This window comes from Pocillopora damicornis, chromosome 9 (assembly GCF_964200805.1).
Source record: "Pocillopora damicornis chromosome 9, jaPocDami1.2, whole genome shotgun sequence".
NCBI lineage: Eukaryota > Metazoa > Cnidaria > Anthozoa > Scleractinia > Pocilloporidae > Pocillopora > Pocillopora damicornis.
The window spans coordinates 13,633,288-13,654,357 of NC_142678.1; the positions used below are offsets into that span (position 1 = coordinate 13,633,288).

The following is a 21,070-nucleotide window of genomic DNA, read 5'->3' on the forward strand; positions in this document are numbered from 1 at the left end:
AAAACGTATTATGTGTTAAACTGTTTTATAATTAATTTCGTAAGGAAAAAAAGAAAACCCACATAGCAAACAATCCAGACAAGAACGAAATCAGATCATACACTTTGCAGTAGACCTCTCTTGAAAGTAGAATTGTTTAAAACCTTACGCCCAAACCAAGAGAAAGTAAGGGGGTTATTTTCTCAGGCCTGAGTTGATTCCGCAAAATGAATGAGGAAACAAGTCAAGAACATTTGCATCAGTTTTATAGAACAATCAACTTATATCCTATTTTGTAATCCATGACGCCGGACTCTAGCTTGACATATGAAGGTCCTAGAGCTGCAATGCGTCCTTCAGTGCTCACTGCAAGAGGAACGGGGAAAGTGCGGTTTTTGTCAGAAATTCTTAAATAACTTGCTACATTACTTTGTGTTCATTCAGTTTACTGATTTTCACTCGCCAAGGTTTAACTTCTGTGTCTTCAGTGCCACGAATTAATCTGTCCAAAAATAAACAATCTTCAACCTGTTTGGGTCACCGAGTGATAACCTGTTGAACTCACCGACATTTTTAAGATTATTTAAATTTTTTTTTTTCGCCCTAACGTTCAACTTACAGTTTTGATAGCAAGAAAACGAAAAGGTTAATTAAACCGAAATGCTACCTTTAATATCATAGCCTTTCCCAAGTTCAAATAAATTTAATTATTTCCCGTCTCTCGCACTGTGTGAGGGCTTTAAGAAAGTATTGGGGATGGGTATATTTAAGATAACGACTGGGACGATCAAATGAACAAGGCAATGGGGTCATGTAATCACGAGGTTGATCTGCTGCTCGACGAAAGACTCTTGCATTGAATAAATAGGCCAAGTTATTTCCATTCTCTACTCGCTTATCTTTCCGGCGAAACGAATTGTGTCGAGCTCGGTGCAGAGTAAAATGGCACGCAAGCGAGTGAAATAGATCTCCGTTTAAGCGAGTAAAATGATGCAGTAGCCGTGTCTGAAATTTTCGTTTCATTAACCGGGCTTTCGTGCTTTTCTCGCCCTGTGTTAAACGATAAAAATTTAACTATATTTAATCTGAAATATCGTAAGTGTTTCCTTATATTGGTGTCGGGGAAAGGAATGGAAATATTATATTACTTTAAACCATTCCTGCAAAAAAATTTATTAAAAGGCAGGTTGATTACTTCTTATTCCTTTTGGAAGTCTCATCTTAACGGTGGAGTTTGGTCACGTTTTCCTCGTTAAGATCGTGAAGTTGACATGGAAACAGTTGTTCAGTTTCTACGGTAATTAGAACTAGTGATAGTGTCTCGGGAAAGCTATGTTATTAATTAAGTTAATTTGTTAATCCAGGAAGAGTGAATCTCTCTGGTAAAAGGTCACGTTGGACACTTCTCATTCTTAAAGCTGTAAACGTGTGATACCCTTCATGTTTCCCAATTAGATAGTTATTATGACTAGCACGTAGTAACTTGGGGGTGGTACTTGTGAACGCCCCTTCTCCAACTTTTGTAATCATGATGTTGTAATGTAACCCCTTTAGATGTGAATAATATTACGTCAATAGGTTAGTTATGATTTTTATATTACCAATCTCGTTTCTGTTCAGGCCGATCTAAACTGTAAGATCTTAATTTTCTCTACACCATCTTGACCAAATATCCATGATACATCACGATGCTCTATATCCTGTTTACGCAGCACCTTAGCTATCCTTACGTCATGCAGCAAGTCAACTCTCTCCTCTCCTGTATCAGCTGTAAGCCATTCCAGGAGCAGTAAACTCCTACTGCATATAGCTTGTGTGACACTTTAGGCGACACGTTTGACGGGACAGACACCGGAAATGATTTTCTTTGTTCTTCTTTACTGATTAAACAAGCCTCTTAAGGGCATTGATTCCTGTCTTGAGTTGCACTTTAAGATGTTCCTGAATCACTGAGAGATCGTGTTTAGCTCTTAAATACACACTTTGCTCGCTACTACAGCGTCCGCGGGACTATCTAATGTGTTTAGTACTGTAACCATCACTCAGATCAACATTTCTAAGATGTAGTCAGATGTTGATAGTACCGTCCTTCTACATAGCTCGACAACTGTACCATGTGACCCCTCTTGGTTAAAGAAGTTGTCTTAGAACACAAGCATTAACATTTACTCAACAAAACATTAAAGAAATATTATAACACCAATGAATTTAAATTTCTGGACACGATAAATAACTAAAGCGAAACAGTGGAAAGGCGGGGAAAAAACCAGCTCTGAATCCTGAACACATCTAAGTATGGTAACAGTCCAACAGAAGCTATGAATATCACATGGAAAATAAACAACTTTACACTTCAGTTATTACATACTTAATTCTTTTTTTTTTTTGCAAACAATGATTACTGAAACTTAAGGTCATCGAATACGTACGGATCAAACCACTTAAGAAGATATCAGAAGAAATTGGCAAAATAAATTTAAAATTAAAGTTCAGCATGTTTTTGGACCGCTTAAGGAAATAAAATAAAACGAAACAACAAAAATAAAACGAAAATATGAAATTGTGCAGAACGGCCGTGGGTACAAGAGTTCCCGGAATTTCTCATTCCTCCAATTTTTTTTCTAAATAGTAGAAAATTTCTCGTTTCTGATGGGAGAGTTTCGATTCAGCTGCCACAAGGGTAGTTACTATATATGACTCTCAGAAATCAAATTTCTAGGATTCCCCACTTAAAATGATGTTAAGGTTTTAACATCCACTGAATTGAAACTGTAACTTCCGGTGAAAACTGTTTACCGTCATTTTTAGCCAATATTGATCATTTTGATATAGGTTTTTGTATGACAGACAGCAAAAACTGTTTTTACATAACAATCAACGCATTTTGACGAAAGTATTTTGAACCGGGGCTTATAGAATGTGATTACGATGTCCTCTAGTCATATTTCAATACAATTTATTCCTTGCGAGTTACACGAAAAAATTGAATTCCACTCATTTCGAAGCTTCAACATCCCCCCCCCCTCTCCCCGGCTGAGTAACGCACAGGCATTTGACTGTCTTCCGTAGCAGGGGAGGAGAGAAATTTTGACCCCTTCCTGGGTGGGGTGAGGAACTTAAACCAGAGCTGTCAAGTCTTTGCAGCAGAATAAACGTGGTCTATCGTTTGATATGGAGGGTTTTTAAAGATAAGAAGTTCACTTTCGCGAGCAGATAGCTCAGAAGAAAACATATCGAACAAAGTCACGGTCGCTAATCTTGTATTTACTTAGAAAAGGAAGATCGTATCCCGCATTTGGGTGAGGAATTTTAACCTAATTTTGGCTCTGACTGGCGGGAATTTGGGCCAAATAATCTTGAAAAGTTTATTGAAATGCCCGGTGACTGCCTGTTGATTGACGCATGAACGTTTTTTATTGAATGATGCGACGGACTCCGCCGAAAAGGAGGGACTGCTTGTAGTCCACTTCCTCCTGATCGTAATAATTTTTATCTCTTTTAGTTGAATTTCTCTCCATCCCTAATCAAATTTTTTTTGCCAATTTCCTTAAAGAGATATTTTATCTTTTTGTTGGACGAATGGACAAGAAAATGAATAAGAGTAGGGCGGAGCACAGCCTTGGGTAATTTTAAATTCAGGTAGGTCACCGTAACGTACATCTGGAAAAGTCAACCACATCATTTGCAGTCTGGGTATGTATTTGCGATATTTAGACAGGCTGGCTCAGAGCTGGTTTAAATAGGGGCCTGTCTAAACAATGACAAGATCAGGCCACAACATCGGGAGCTACGTTCCCTACTCTTTGCGAGAAGTGTGTGGGTTCTACAACTGTACAGAGTAATATACCAATACAGAGAAGAGACAGGAGACGGAACCTTCTCGTCCTTATCCAAGAAGACTAGAATGTCTAACCATTTACCGATGCCAAAGCAAAGACAGCACATTCTCGTCAGGTATGTTAAAATCCTGGGCGACCTCAGATCTAACACATCAAGTCAGGCTTTATTTCATTAATTGCTTTATTTGTTTTCGCCAAGAAAGTAATCGTTCCTTTAAAGATCTTGAAAAGAGTTCGAAATTCTAACTGGATTACTGACTGAATGACTCAGACTTACTGACCAGCTATGTAACCGGCCAGCTGGCCTGCTAACTGACAGACTGACCGAGTTGATTGAATCGGATCAATCAAATGAATGGTTTTATCGAGTGACTCATAGACTGACTCATTCGACTAAGACTGTCAAAAGGTATTGTGTCAGCAATTTTTCATGTTCCTTAACATGTCTCGTACGAATATATCCAAATTTGGTTGTTCTCCCTCGACGCACTTGTTACGTGAGAGTGTTCAAAGTTCAGTCTTAGTCCGGTTCTTTTCTCCCATGCAATTATTTCTCTTTCCTTTTTCCATTTCTTGTTTTTCACCTTTCTAGGAATAGCACAGCTTCTATCTTGGAAAATTATCCGCGGAGAAAATCAGCTGTTACAACATTTAAGGGCAAAAGGTACTCTTTTTTCTCCCGGTCTTTCTTGGGACTCTGGTTCTGAAAATTCAACCCTAATTTCACATTACCTGTAGGCATGTTTGCGAAAAGGGGTAAGATTCTGATCGCACATTCCATATTATTGAAGAGCTGAATGTGAAGAAAACGAAGTATCGTGATTAAATTCGGCTAAGTTGCACGCTTTGTATCGAGAGATTATTATTGAAGAAAGTCACGAACAATGCAATTCTGTTATATCCAAGGTTCTCAGGAAAGGGATTTGTTTCTAAACATCTCCTTGTAGTTTCAGTTAGTTATTTTTTTCTCATCTTCAGAAGGGAAGTATCCGCATGGCAAAATGTGACAGTGACAAACGAAACTTTGGGAGAGCTCTCTATCGCTGTTGCTGAACCTGTTCCTACTCCTTAAATTTTGGATCCTCATTCTAGTTTGGCGATTTTTCCTCTTCTATACTTTATTACTAATCTCAACTTCACTTTCTTCAATTTCCTCTTTTTCTTCCTGCCCGGATACCGGAAAAAGACGGCCGTCCTGATGTTTTTCCTTTTTCTTCCTCTCTTACCCTTCCATTTTTGGCACCCTAACTCTGCCCTTCTTTTTGTTGTCCTCTTTTCTCCTCTCTTTATCAAATAGAAAACCTTGAACAACTCCACAATGTAAGTCAGCTCCTTCTTGTAGGCGTAAAAATACAACAAAGTCTTAAAGCTCTAATGAATCAGGGTAATACATAGTAACTTTCACTTTTTCTTTTCATCTTTTTCTTTCATTTCTACATCAAAACTCTAATCATTCTAGTTCACTCTAAATCCATTTTAGCCATTTCGTCTCATCTTCCTATAAATTAAGCGTTAATTCACGACTTCCGATCAAAAAATTCAAATCAAATGTACGAAGTGCGTTTGATTTGAATGTCTTCATCGGCCTGAGTGACAATTGTGAAAATTGTAGTTTCATTTTGGCTGCGCAAAGTTGATCTCGATAGATTTTACCCTAACATTTACTCTAACCTGTTATCAGTTGACAGTCGTTGGGTTAGGGGAGGGGTAGGAATGCATTTGCTCACACATCGACAGTGATTCCAAGTTCAGTTTTAAAGTGACAAAGATACTTATGTAGAGCGAAACCGGTTTCTTTACTCAAACGAAGATGGCCACGATGGCCATTAAGGCCCAAGGTGACCATCAGACCTACAGCTCAAACTTCTGCCGACCCAGGAGATCGTAGAACTTTATTCTAGGTCACATATACCACAGTGGTTTCAAAGTAGCTTTTTGATATTTTTTCACAGCCAGCACTAAATAGTATTTTGTCACGAATCATTATCTGTCTTTTTCTTTCCAGTGCTTCGGCTCCGGTGCTTCTGCCCAAAATAGTGAAGAAGTCAACAAAATCGCACACATCCAAGGTTGGTTTCTCTCAAACTTCCTGTAGAAAGTGCTGTCCGTTTGTACTGAATATGCGCATGCGCATGGGAAGTCATTTCAGTTTTTTGAGCTCCTCTTCAAGATACGTTTCTTGCTACAACTGAATAGCATACACTTGATTTCTACTTTGTATATAAGTTTATCTTCTACATTCAACCTGTTTAACTCTATCGTCCTTAGTTTGACTCCGTTCTCTATTTTTTTCATCCTCTCCAATGTTTGATTTCCAGATCAGTCATTCAACTCTACGAAATCGTTCTAACCTAGCACATTCTAACCGAACGTGCAAGATTTTTAAGGACTCTTCGCGCCGACTGACCTTACGTCAGATCAAAGAACGTGAGGCAGTTAAAAGGATTTGTTGTACGGTTATCTGTTTGTTAGTACAAACAGCACTGATTAAAACTTAAAAAGAATTCATTCGCACCGTAAAAATAGTCAGTTACCCACACATTCAGTTAGTCTACCGCTTATACGAGCTGTTAATCAAACGAACCCACAGTCAAGGGTTACAGAGCTATTTTATGACCACGGTGCATAACAAACTTTTTTCGTTATCAACAAAGCCACGCTAGCGCGCTGCTCCGTGCTTTCATTCCAATTTTTTGTGCCATGCAAAATTCACTTTTGTGAAGACTGCCAACTATCTGCTAAGTAAGACTTAAAAACGAATAATAGGCAATGATAAACCCCGCTGAATACCCGCAATGATAAATTCTCTTTTCCACTCGACTTTATCATCACACCTCTGCCCTAGTGTTGCTGTGATGGCTGCCAGCGCCACGAGGAAGACTGGAGACCAGTCAAACCTTGCATAAGGTGATTCAGTATTATCAATTGAATTGATAACGTAAATAAGCCACCGTGAAGAGTATCAAAGATAACGTTTCGCGAATCAGCCCTTCGTCAGAGCGAATGGAGGAATTGTAGGTTGTGTGTGTGTGTGTGTTTATATGCAGATCTTGCAAATGCAGACCTTGCCTAGCCTTACATATATCATAAAATTGTTACGCTTGATTTTCCACGTATTCTTTTTTTTCATCAGATGTCTTCCAGCTCGGCCACATTCTCTGAGCGAACCCGGCAGATGCTGAGAGCTCGGATGAAATCGAATATCTGACTAGTGCAGGATAGAGGGCCGCTTACTGTGACAACAACTACCATACCTTCCCTCCCTAGTATTAATCCACAGCCATTGTGTATCGGAGGGGAGGGTGAAGAGTGCATCCAGGACAACATGCGCATTGCACGATTGAGACGTGCCCACAGAAGCGAGTTCTTCATGAACTGTTGATTCATCTGAACAGACTCAATTTAAGCTCGGATAGATATGCTTGAGCGATGAATTGATTCATTTCGAACTGCTAGCGTTGTTATTAAATATTTGTACACGTTCCCCTTTTTACCTGCAGAGAGAGCGAAAAGTGAGAGTAGACGTAATTTTCATCAGACATTTCAACCCGTGTAGGTTTAGAGTAAACGTGAATAAATTGCTTTAAAAAATCATCACCCTACCGAAGTTCTGTTTGCAGATCTGGAGCAGAAACATTTAAAGCAAAAACTTCAGAGAACTGAAATAACGAAATATAGGTATTTTTGAGATGATGATACCTTATAAATAATTATTTTTATATTCATAATTTCCCAACACCAAATTTTCTTCATGATATTGCTCATATGTATATAACAGTAAATACTTCTTAGTGCCTGTAAATCCAATTTCCATAATTGACACAATTGTTTACCATATTCTATCTGCTGCAAGTTTTTCTACTTATTTATGTACTAAATAGAAAAAAAATTTCCATAGAAAAGGCTAATTTATATAACTGTAAAGGAATTGATAACAAATGAAAAACACTGCATCTCATCGTGAAACACACAATATAACACAATTATTTTAACGAATTAAAACGATTGTGAAGAATCTTTCGTTGAACTCTGATGTATACGGGGGAAAAATTTCGACACAGAGATTCCGAAATACGTCCATCGAGAAACAAAAATGGATAAGCTTAACACTCAAGTCTCCAAAATAGTTTACCTGTCAAACCTTCGAATGAAAAAAGGAAAAAAAATGAAAAAAAGAAGTAAAATAGTATAAAAAGAATTGATCTTGTCCATGCTGTTAAAAGCCACCATCCAACTTGTGACGTCAAGTAGAAGAAGGTGACCTGGTTCATTCTAAAAAAGCACTAAAATCAGTACAACGAAGGAAAGTCTTTCGTGCCATCCAAGAAAGCACAAAAGCGTACTATGTGCGAGCTCATCCAGCAAAATTAAGTCTTCTTCGAGGGATCTATAGCCGACTCATACTTGACTTTGATCGGGATAAGTGCAGGTCGTTTCTCCGCTCGGATTCGGTGTTGATCCCGTTTTGTGTCCATCTGTTTTCGTGCACATGTGCACGTGCCGGCATAGGGCATTTTTGTTGCGATCGTAAGTTGTAAGTTTCGATCGCAAATTAGTAACTTGCGATCGAAAACTCGAATGTTCCTTAAAAGCCACAATATGAAGTTTCAGTCCGTCCTGTACTGCATGCCTGATATTTAAATGACACATGAATGAAAGGGGTAATGATGATGCTGCGTCGATGGGGTATTACAAGATAATTTGGTTCTGTCAACTGACGCTCTTACCAAGGACTAACGATGTAAACGTTTGCTTTAAAAACTCTTTTCAGCAGCCGATACATTTTCAACTCAGCTGGTAAAACCAAATTATCTGGTTTTTACATATTCTGCGTAGTAGCGCAAAAATGTCGCCACCTTTACTGAGTGAAACGATGGTATTTACTGTAATATGGTGTTTTTTGATGCGATATTTCGGAGAATAAAATCCTTTAATACATTTGCTTAAAAATCACTTGTGATCCTTGCAATCTGATCAACTCTCTGCGACCAGTGCGATATATCCACAAATTGCATCTTTATCCCAGGCAATGAGACTGCTTTAATAAAACACAACAACCAATCAGATTTCAGGACTTGTTTGAAGAAATCAATCAAATTGCAGGAAAGTGAGAGACATTTTGTAAATGAGCGAATGAATCGTGGGATTTCAAAATAATTGTAATTAAGTAATATAATAATAAGATTTCAAGAATTGTTCAAAGAAATCAATCAAATTGCAGTGAAATGAAAGGTATTTTGTATCCAGCGACTGAATCTTCTGATTTCAAAAAAGATGAAATAAAGTGGCAATTGAACTTCATGTCGTGCAATTTTGGTCTAGACTCATACTTGTGATTTCAAGGCAAATCATGCGTATGATTTCAGACCAAATTGAACTCCACTTACTTCAATTACCATTATAAATCAAGTTATTGTGGTGCTCTTGTATCCTGCGATTTTTTCTTTTTTATTTCATCGTCAAAGATTTGGTGTACAGGAAAACAAATTAGTGGCGCTGCTTTTGTTTCTTATTTAGTATCCCGCGGTGAAATAATCAACCAGCCTTGTCGTTTAAACCTTTTTCTGACATTCATTTGGTCATCGTAGAGGTTAAGGGTCCGTAAGATGCTAAAGATTGAAAGTTTGAAAAAAAAAATTGATGTAACAAAACTTTCAAAGAGGTTACTGTCAACAAAATAGGGTGCCCCCTGGAAAAATCGTCTTAAGCGAGGTACTTATAAAACAAACCATGAACCATGACCTATTTATAAAATAATTCATGAGCGTATGAAAACACGGTTTTCGTTCCTCTTTCATTAGTTATTTTATAAAAGAAATGTAAAATGGTTTCCGTGTTTACATAGCCTGATGTAAAAACTTGGCAGTATAAGCTGGAAACCACTCCGTTTCGCGTCGTGGTTTCCTACGCTTATCTCGTGTTCTCCCAACCTCCCGCGTGTTTACATCAGGCTATGGAAACACGGAAATCATTTTGCATTTCTTCAATGTCACTGCAGCTTATAAAGTATAGATTCCGAAAATAGCAAAAGTTGTCACAGTTTTTGTTGTGGGAGGCACACAACTTAAAAGGTTCCTTGATCTAAAAAGCAAAAGAAAAAAAGAAACTTGAAAGAATTTTGACCAGATTTTATTGACAGTGACCTTAAATGAAACTTTCAGAAGATCTACAGTAAATCGACTTTATGTACAGTTCCTTCAAGTATATGGCATGGCGCTTTGGTATGTGTTCAATTGTGTGTGTAAATCATGCATGGATATAAAACATATTGTAGTTTCGATGTTTCGTCCATTATTCGCGGCGCTGTGGCAGTCAGAACTTCACAGTATAAATGAATACACCCGTCGTCATACCTCAAAACTTAGTATTTCTCTTCAGTGCGTCTGAATCGAAGGCATTAAAATTACTGACTCGGTGATTGGAACACCAGTAAGTCGCTCTCTTCTCTAACACTGTTTCAAAAACTCCACACAGCATCTGTAAACAAACTCGAACATGACTTCATAATCTGAAATGTCTCCATAATAAGGATCGTGTATTATCAACTCTCCTCTCCCTTTTTGTATGTTCCAAACAGTTTTACCTCCACCCGCGCAATGCCGTCTGGTTTAAAAGTTTCATTCAGATCTCGTACAATGCTCTCGTCAAAGGCCAATATTAGATACCTTTCGAAGTCAATTACATCGTAGGTCATGCAACATGTGCAACATGTTCACAGCGTCAGCAGTCAGCGAGCAAAGCGAGTCACGTCAAACGTCGTCCAAGGCCATATTGATCAGCCGCAGTATTTTTGTAGGCAATTTAGTGCTAACAACTAAGTTAAAAACGTAAATTGGCTGACGTTTCGAGCGTTAGCCCTTCGTCAGAGCGATGGACTAAGGGCCAACGCTCAAAACGTCAGCTTTTTACTCTTTACGGTGGCCAATTTACGTTTTCAAAGTAGTAGTTAACACTAAATTACCTGCCATACTCTTCCACCGACGCAGCATCACAGTTTCTTTAGAAACTTACCGCCTTCAATCAGTATTTTTGTATGTGGCGATAAAAAAAATCAAACCTCGCATCTGCAAATGCTTCTTTTGAAATCACACAATCACAAAGCTAAACGATACTGCTAGTGAATAAATGTATCAGAGAATATATGAACAACTTTTAAATCTTTCCGGCCGGAGAAGTTTTAAAAAGACCTCAACTTCGCGAAGAAATCCGAGTAGTTTTAAAATGTAACTCCGAGATCAGCCGAATAATAATGTGCAATGACGGTCTATCAGCGCTTAAACTGAACGCTCAAAAATGCAAACGGTTCAACAGTGGATATGAATAATTAGTTGGAGCCAACTTTAGTATAGATTACGACTAAAGCTACTTCCGACAACGTGCGAAAACTAAAAGTAATGGAGAAGCAATTTGTTAAATGAATAGTCCTTTTTAACTCGTGAATTGCGCGCATGCGCAAGAGCGAGTTGTAGATATGATGTGGAGAATGGCACTCGTTCGATTGGTTGACTCCTGTAAACGTTTTTCGATTTTAGGGTTTTGAGTGCATTTGATAGTTTTTGGCGAGTAATGAACAAACGAAATGGCGACCTTTGTTGCTAAGAAAAGTGGTGGGGTGAAAAAGAAGCCTATGATAATCTTAAAAGAGTTTATTTTTTTTTGTTTTAGTTTCAACAAGCCGCGCCAGCGACTGGCAGGCGTGCGAGGTTCGCACTGAGATGAGTGAACAACCTTCGTTTTTCATAAAATTGTAATTTACAATCCTTGAACTTGAAAACAATCTTAAGATTCATTAAAAATATCACTTACTCCGAAGCGCTCGGAGTTTACAGGTGTTTCAAAAGCTTTTTCTGTTATGGCGTGAGATTGCGGACAAAATCGATCATTACATTTCGTATCGTTTGTTTGTTTCTGTGTGAAGCAACAAAAGGTGCCGGCGTCTGACAAAATTGCAAGTTAACACGAAAATCAAATAACACGTAAACAAATAATTTGGCTACCGATTTCCAGTGAATTTTCAAAGAACAAGTTTCAAGACAATTTGAAGATTCAAAATAAATATTACGTACTAAAACGCGAAAGTTATACACCACAAAATTGATAAATAGGCCTGAAATGAAATTCTATCTTGTTCTTGATTACACGTTGCCTAGCACGTGACCAAAATCTACCCAGGCGGAAATCCAAAATGACGGCGGCAGTCTGGGCTTAGTTATATCACTCAAACCTCGTTCCCGTTTGTCTCAGAGGGAATAATTTATGTTTTCACTAAGACAATATTGCCTTGATTTTCCAATATTTACAATGATAGGCAGTAAATTTCACTTTTCACCCACATTCACCTTCAACCTTTTCTTTTGAACCAGAAACAAAAATGATATACGTTTAAAACACACGACATCATCCACCCTTGTCAAATGTAATAGCATGATCATTTCAATTGTAATGCCTTCTTATCCCAACGTTACTTTGTTTCTTTGCTACATTAGCGAACACTGAACTACTGCTCGTACTCTAAATATGACAATCAACCACAAAATTCCCTAAACCATATAAAATTAAACGTAATCCAAAAAACCATGTAAGTCACCTGTCAATTCACGAGTTTGCTCACAGAGCACTTTGATTATCAAACTGGAGACGGGAGTAATACAAAAAAGGGCGGGAGTTGGGAAGAAAAGGGCTGGAAAAGAACGGAAGGTGGGAGAACGTGGTACGGAAAGTTGGAGGCTGTGGGGTAAGAGTTGTTCTCGAAGTTCATCGAAATCATATAAAAAAAGGAAGAACTTAGGGGAAAACAAGAACAAATTCAACAAGTGGTAAGATTTGATGATAACTGACCATATTTTAGTTTCCACTAGATACAAAAAAAATTACACTTTTCATCAACGGTGGAATTGCCCACTTGAGTAGCCAAGCTGAGCAAAGGACTCGCATCATCTCACCCACATGCTCTGCCAGCTATGAAATAATTAGCATTTACTGCCAGATTTTCATTTGATCTCCAAGGATCATTATACTAGTATTTAACCACCTAAAAATTTGTCACGCGACAAAGTTCCCTCAGAAATTGGTCTCGTTTGAAAATCGTCACGCATGAAACAACAGCCTAATGAAATTCTAAATTTAATCAATGAAACATTCGACAAGAAAAGCACAACTGTTCAAAATTACTTAAGCAAACATTGGGCCTATCACAGCAGTAATTGTCCACTCATTATGCTTAAAAGACAGATAAAGGCTAATGTTAAAATTATCGAAAGATAAGAACACCATGACTAAAATAAAAAATATCAACACTTTCACTCACAGAAGGTAATCACATTCGACTTCTCCTTACAATATCCAAACATCATCAAGTAAACAGGTAACAAGAATGAACAAATGTCTCAGCTTATTACTGAGTAAGACGTGTCACCTTGGCATGACATAAAAAATTATTTCTTCGCATTAAAAGAAGTTATATGGCAGTTACAATGTGAAATTTTCTTGATACATCTCAAGAAGTGATGACCCCAAAACTGGTTGCCAAATAAGCATCATATCTCTAGCTAAGCCTGGAGCCACCAATAAAGTTCCTACATGATTAATTATGGTAATTGAACTGAGTGGAGTGCAATTTGAGCTGAAATCATACGCGTGATTTCAAAATCGAACAAGCGCACGGCGCGAGTTCGATTTGAAATCACAAGTATGATTTCAGACCAAAATTCCGCGACACGAGGTTCAATTACCACTTTGTTACATCCATTTTGAAATCGCTCAAATACAGGCTTGGTCGGTTTAATTATTTTATTGATGCAGTACCGAGCCGGCTTGAAATTAAATTCATCCATTTTATGGGGGGAAAAAATAAGAGTTTTGGAGACAAAATTTGCAAAATTTGCCACAAGATACTCTTTGTCTTTCATTTTCCTGCAATTTGATCGGTTACTTTAAACAAGCCTTGAAATCTGATTGGTTGTTTTTTCGTTAGTGTAGCCTTCTCATTGGCTGGGAAAAAGATGCGATTTGAAGCAAATAATGGTGCGATTCGTGAATAAATCGCACCAATTAGAGCCAATCAGGGACCACCAGTGATTTCAAAATAGGTGTAATAAATTATGTAACACTTATTTTACATGAAAATTACAAAACTCCATCGCATTTGTTCGATTAAATAATAGCGCATCAAAAGTTGATAAATTGAGGCTATAAAAGCTTTCACTTTGGGCATGAAACTTTAGTCTTAAGTTACATCATGCTGTGTGAAAAATAAAGGCATTGTGCTTATTATGTTAATTGCATGATTATTGTGCAAAACACCAATTTATCCATAATGATAATTAGCCTATTCACTAGAAGTGAAAGTAAGAAGGGAAATCAGTGCGTTTTTAAAATAATTATTACTTTGATTTTCATACACTGCAACCAGATTGATACTGCAATGCGTCCCTCAGAAGTCACTGCAATCCCAAGCGGAGCGCAGATGAACTCTCCGAAATGGATCGAAGTACTTCGCATCAACTTACTGTCATTGGTGTCTATTTCTATATACAAGATGTCTGAATTAATACCCTTAACACCAGCTATGACGACTTGTTCACTTTCCCTGTGATATGCAATTTGTAAAGATCTCAGATCCTTTTCCAGATTAAAACTGTGCAGATGGTCACCTTGTTCGCTGAATATGTGAACACGCGACGGATCCCCTTTTTCCACCACCATAACTCTGCCATCACTTACAGCAGTGATGTCGTACGAGTAACTCAAGATTTGTCTTCCAAAACTGCAAACAAACTGACCATCGGCCTCATATACATCCACAACAGAACATTCGTTTTCCTTGGCACCCTTCAATACCACCACTTTATCACTATCACTGACTGACAGTTTACACAGGTCAAAGTCGAATTCCATTGCCCTAACACCAAACCTGTGATGCTGTTCAACTTTTTTGTTAAACTTAAAAATCCAGCGCTCGCGACTCGACTCTTCTTCGACTAGGGCATAAATGTTGTCGTTTTTGTCTGTGGCCAGATCAACCAGCGAGCCGTCAATAAGAAGAGGAAGTCTGTAACGTTGCACAAACTTGCCACTGTTGTCAAACACCTTGATTGTCAAGCCATCGTCCTTTACAAGACAATGCCCGCTTGAGTTGGTAGCGATACATCCCGGAACATTTAACCTGTTCTCCCTTTCGCCATCATGACCAAGTATCCATGGTACACTACAGTTCTCCATACCCTGTTCACAAAGTATTTTTGTTACTCTCCGGTCTCGCAGCAGATCAACTTTCTCCTTTCCTGTATCAATCATGGGCCATTGTGGCAATGGTTCTTTCGGGAATACTGTTTGTGTGACATCGTAGGCGACACGATTGACAAGACAGACACTGGAAATAACTTTGAGTCGTTCTTTTTTGTTAAATAAACCCTTCACCCTGATTCCTGTCTTGAGCTGTTCTTTAAGACTTTGCTGAACCACTGGCAGACCGTTGAGCTCTTTAATAAAAAATTTACATGGTGCTACAACATCCTTGGGTTGGTCTATTGATTCTAATGCTGTTGCCATCACTCGGTACAGCATTGCTAAGATGCGATCATTTGGTGAAAGCGCTTCATTAGAAAAAGCATCTGTTGCTTTTTCAAGGGAAAATTCGAATCTCTTCTTTGCTCTGGTGAGCTTTCTTCTGGCAGATTTACTAAGCTCAGGCTCCAAGTCCTTCATTCGTTCAGTATCCGCGCCATCCCCCCTTGTGTCTTCAAATACATCATACAGCCGCTCGATTCCTTCTCTAAAGAAGCTAATACTTGCTAACAAATCTTTCCTTGCTAATCCATCCAGCCTATTTTTTAATTCATCGATTTCTCGCATGATGATGCCGCGAAGCCGTTGATCTGTTACGTCGCCATCTTTAAGCTTTTTCGCTGCCTCACATGGCCAGAAATCGAGGACAACATGGCCCCTAAGCATGCGCACTCCTAGCAATTTGTGGACTTTAAATATGGCAGCTTCATAAAAGCTTTGTATGAGAGAAGTAAGAAATCCATTTGTAATTAAATCGTACATGTGAAAAGTCAAGTTCCACACATCTAAAACATGATAAAACACCCTAAACATACCTCACGCAAAGTCGCTCGCAGTAACGACGTGCCAAAATTCGGCAGCAGTGGACCATCTTTTGGGCTTTTCGTGGCGACTTAGCGGTCTTAAATTGGTAATTGATTACATACTTTCATTCCCAACAAGTTTGCCGTACGTGTCCATGAACCAACTCCACACATCTTAACTTCCTCTACGAAGGTTGCTCCTCAATTCCACAGCTATTTGAAAGCTCGTAAGTTCTCCAACATTCGGCGAAATAGATCTGAATAATGCGGAAATTCAAGTTTCGAATGAGAGCATCTCGCTGAGAAAATTTGGCTGCAAAGCGGTGCAAACATGTGTCTTAATCATGACAAGAAAACCTCCGAAATCGGTGTCAACAAACCGCCATTTTGTGAAGCTTTAATAGGCAATTACCGCTGTTTAAGAGCCACTGAAGGCTCCAGAAACGTGATAAAATGCAAATTTTTTGCTGTTTATGGCCTTCGCACAATTCCTGTAGTGTGAAATTAAGTCTCAGAACATTGATTTGGCTTGGAACTAATTCGTTTATTAGTAGACGTAAAATTTAAAATTATAGAATGTCTGACAGACCTCCACTGGAATCCTTTTTAAAATGGAAATTGAGCATCGAAAGCCCCTCTTTAAATTATGCTGCAAAGGCAGTCACAAAAAATGTCATTGTGGCAGTGGATATTCCCTATCCATTGATAAAGGCTTGGCATGAATTCCTAGGGTTGCAGAAGAAGGTTAGAAAGACAGCTGCTGTGGCAAGTCAGCCTAATCAGTCAGCATCAACTAGCAGTGATCTAAGTCCTGCAGCAGTCCAGGAATACACCTATGTTGACCTTTTTGAGTATTGTATTCCTCATCATACCTTTGCCATAACTGCTGATGAGCAAATACGAAAAGAAGTAAACAATACCCTTGCAAAAATTGCTGGAATGGTCCAGAATTTATATGCAAAGGCCAAAGGAGGTAGCAAGAGAGAGGAACTTAACTCAAAAGTGAGAAGATTCCACATTTTTGAAGGACAAACACTTTCAGTAACTTGCTTGAGGGAAGAAACTGAGGCTATTAGAGATGAACTGGAGGAGTGGAAGCAGAATTACCAGCATCTTGAAGCAGAGAGTAAACAGCTATTTGCAGAAATGTATTTAGCCATTCAAGAGAAGGAACAAAGTTTGTCTAACCTTCAGTCAAAGAATGAAGAACTCCAACATTACTTCGAGAAAATTGAAAATTCAGACAAAACTTATGTGGGGAAAGATATATCAGAGGTGAAGAAGAAGTCTCGCACTTTAAAGGAATTTATGTGTAGAGCCAAAACTGCTTTGTGGTTTGCAAAGTCATTTGGACTGGAACTAGAGTCAATGACTATGAATGAGCAAAAGACTGGCATCAGTCACACAGTAATGGCTGAAGACCAGATGTCAAATTACAATGGGAACTCAAATGCATTTGACTCACTGTCTGAAGAGGAGAAGTCCAAAGTAGAAAAGGTGCTATTTTTATTAGATAAATTTTGTGTTGGAGACAACTTTTATCATGAGCTTACAATGGTAGTTGATGGCTTGCCAAAGTCATACCTTGTAAAGCAAAGGAGAAGTCAGCTGAATGACATCTGTCATATCACCTCCACCCCCGGTGAGACGGAAGGGGCACAGACATCATTCACTGACCTTCTGAGAGACAGGGTTCAAGACTATGTGGCAAGCCATCCACATGTGGATCATGTACAAATCAAAATTTCAGGGGATGGGGCGAGAATGACCAGAAATTCTAGTTTCATACTTATGAGTTTTGCCCTACTCCATTCAGATGATGAAGTTATGGCAGCAAAAGGTAACCACACCATAGCTGTTGTGAAGGGTAAAGAACACTACAATACCTTAAGGCAGTCATTTGAAGATGTCTTCAAGGACATCAATTCTCTTATAAGTAAGAAGAAAATAGAAGTGGGTGGCAAATCAATTAATTTGGAATTTTTCCTAGGGGGCGATTACAAATTCATTTTACTTGTGATGGGTTTGAAGGGTGCTACCTCACACTATGCATGTGTATGGTGCAAAATACACAAAGACATGAGGTGGGACACAAGCTTCAATTTAGACCATTATCAATCTCCAGATCTAAGGAGAACTCTTACAGAGATGTTTGAACTAGTAAAGAAAAAGAAACAAAATGACAAATATTGCTGTGAACATGAGCCTCTACTTCATATAGAGCTCGATCATGTAGTGTTGGATGAACTGCACCTTCTATTAAGGATTTCAGATGTTCTCATAGAAAATTTGGTTCGGGATGCCTTAGACTGGGACAGAAGCAAAAACTGGGACAAGAGGAAATGTCAACAAAAAAATGAACACCTAAAAAATTTGCAGGCAGCAATTCGATCATGTGGGGTCTCCTTTGACATATGGGAAAAAACAAATGCTGATGGGAAAGGGTCTGGGCAATACGATTTTACTAGCCTCTTGGGGTCAGACAAGAAAAAATTGCTTAATGAACTTCCAACCAAACTCAATGGGATTATTCAGCCAGATACAGTTGAAGTAGTAAAAACTGTATGGGAAAAGTTTAGGGAAATGTATAGCACTGTAACCTGCAGGAATCCCTCCACAGAAATGATAAATGACTACTTCTGGAAAGCAAAGGAATGGGTGAATCTGTTTACATCACTAGGAGAAAAAAGGCATGGCTATAAAAGAGCTAATGTAACCCCATACATGCATGCTATGGTCTACCACATTCCCATATTTCTGCAAAACTATAGAACTATCAAACTGTTTACAGGGCAAGGAGTTGAAAAAAACAATGATATGGCCAGGGCTATAGTTCACAAAAAATCTAACAAATGGGATGCTCCTGCTGACATTCTTAAGCTTGAGTCCAGACAATGGAATCTACGCGACAGTGAGCGTGCAAAGAGAACCTACAGTAAAAGGAAAAGTTCCTATTGGGAACATGATCTCAGGGAAAACAGGAAGAGCAAAAGACTACGAGAGAAGAAAAATTAATAATGCCACCTGTGAATTGTAGTAGCATATCTTGTATATAGGTCAGAGATTTATTAATGGTAGGATTGACATGATAGTAAAACATTGTCATTTATTCTTAAGGTACAGGTATTTACAATTATATTGAGACAGAAAGAGTATAAAAACTGATTTGTATCAGAATTATATATACTGATATTGTACACAAAACCATTTACACATTTATAAATAAACTAATTTGCAGAAACACGCAATGGCTTTTTCTTACAATTAATGCTTAGTTTTTCAATAAAATACCTAGGCGATGATATTATTGCTTTTTCCTTGCTCACAGTATGGTTTTTAGGGCTTCTTGACATAAATAGCCGCACTTTTATAGGAAATTCAACTAGTGTTCCATCCCCCAAGCTATCTAAAAGTCTGTCCCAATCAATTGGAAGGGAGCAGTTGGAAAAATCCTGTTTTTCCAACAGTACATTTCCAAAGTCTTGGCTTTTTTTCCCCTTTCCCCTGAAAAGATACTGGAAAACATCATGCCTGAATGGAATGATTGTTGGAGATAAACTCTTTGAGGCAAGGTTTTCCAAAATTGCAGCATGCAAGGCATCCACACTTGAACTAATTAACTCCTGGGTAGGCTTTGGGTTTAAATATGCTCTAAAAAGGGAAAAAATCAATAAAGACAATTTATTTTTGGTCAGATAGAGATAGATACCTGTACAGTTGAAAAATGTACTTGAATTTTATATACAAAAATGCCAAAGATTAACCATCAAACAGGGAAATTGAATCACTAAATATTGCCTATGACAATAAGACAACAATCGGTTTATTTAAAAAATTAGAATTTTCAAAATATTTGCTTTCACGGGTTTTAAGATTGTAACATCGGAACTTGTGACTAAATTATTTGATCAAATCGTAGAATCTCAGAAATGCTACTGTCAAGTTCCATATTAATGCCCAATGAGAGAACTTATCTTAATCAAAACACCGTTCTCACTTCAGTGCCAACGAATTAAGGTTTTCTTCTGGTTCCCAAGTGTTGGAGAGGGAGCCGTAGCCCTTCCACTTCACAAGATATTCAACCTAAGGCGTAATTGAGATATATTTTAGCCTGATTATTGACTGACTCCATTTGAGTACATCAGATCGGACAAACAAAACGAAGCAACTTACCTTGCCTTTGCGGTTTCTCTTTGAAATCACACGTTCCACCTCATAATATGGTCCCTTGGCTGATGATTTCAGCCTCTTTTGATCATTAAAAAAATCGGCAGTGCTCAAATTATTCAATTCGCGGTAAAAGGAACACGTCTTCTTAGCCGCCATTTTTAGATCGAGGCAACCTTAGCAGCTATTCAACATTCGCATAAAATGAGCCTACGGTCGGAACCGCTGGCTGTCCTTGATTTCTGGCCATGATCTCTGCTTTTATCCACGAGCCATCCAATAGTCGCTTTGAACACTGCTGTTATGATCGAAGACATAATGGCAGCTTGGAACTTAGTAATCAGAAGAAATTGGGACCTCTTTACAGCGAATTTACACAATCAGCAACTTCTCAAGCGTCGATGAACGCAAAGAAAAGAACAAATGATGGTAAAATTTCACAGATGATTGCAATTTTGGAATGAGGATTGCGGTCAGCGTAAAAAAATCATAACAAAACAAAGCATAACAAAGAGAAAGCAATCAAGGAATGCTGGCGTGAAGATTTATAGCCTCTTCAAAGAATCCTTTGTTGAAAAACATATTTCTCTTTGAAAAGCTATGTTGCTCATCGCAGACACTTGAATAGGCTGTTGTGGTCTTAAGTTCTTCCTTTCACCAACGAATGATAGCGTGAGCATCAGAAATCCCTGACTGGTATCAGTAAAAGTACAATTTAAAGCTCTTTTTGTTTTGTTTAATAAAATGTTACTCGTGATCATTTAAATTTTCAATTACATTACGGCATCGTTTGACTCAATGGAAATGTTGTTTGATGCCCGAGGCAAAAAAAAAAAGATGATAATTGTTCATGAATCTTCCTTAGTTGTTAGCTTTGTTCTCAGCTTTAATGTGTTTTACTTATAGTACTTTCTTTACCTTGTCACTCGTAATTAACTGTTATACCACAACTGGAGCTGAAACGGGTTCCTTCAATTAAATTAGTATGTGGCTCTT

The 21,070-nt window shown here is 38.2% G+C and overlaps 2 protein-coding genes across 2 annotated transcripts; one reads left to right on the forward strand and one right to left on the reverse strand.

The window, feature by feature from the left end:
- Positions 1-15,735: 15,735 nt before the first annotated feature.
- LOC149040264 (uncharacterized) lies at positions 15,736-20,326 on the forward strand. Its single transcript, XM_089182993.1, has one exon. The coding sequence runs from the start codon at positions 16,484-16,486 to the stop codon at positions 18,920-18,922; it is 2,439 nt and encodes an 812-aa protein (XP_089039119.1). The 5' UTR covers positions 15,736-16,483; the 3' UTR covers positions 18,923-20,326.
- On the reverse strand, positions 18,994-20,233 carry LOC149040265 (uncharacterized). Its single transcript, XM_089183033.1, has 3 exons — positions 20,081-20,233; positions 19,905-19,990; positions 18,994-19,558 (listed from the first exon to the last, which is right to left on the reverse strand). The coding sequence occupies exons 1-3, from the start codon at positions 20,231-20,233 to the stop codon at positions 19,135-19,137; spliced, it is 663 nt and encodes a 220-aa protein (XP_089039159.1). The 3' UTR covers positions 18,994-19,134.
- Positions 20,327-21,070: the final 744 nt, after the last annotated feature.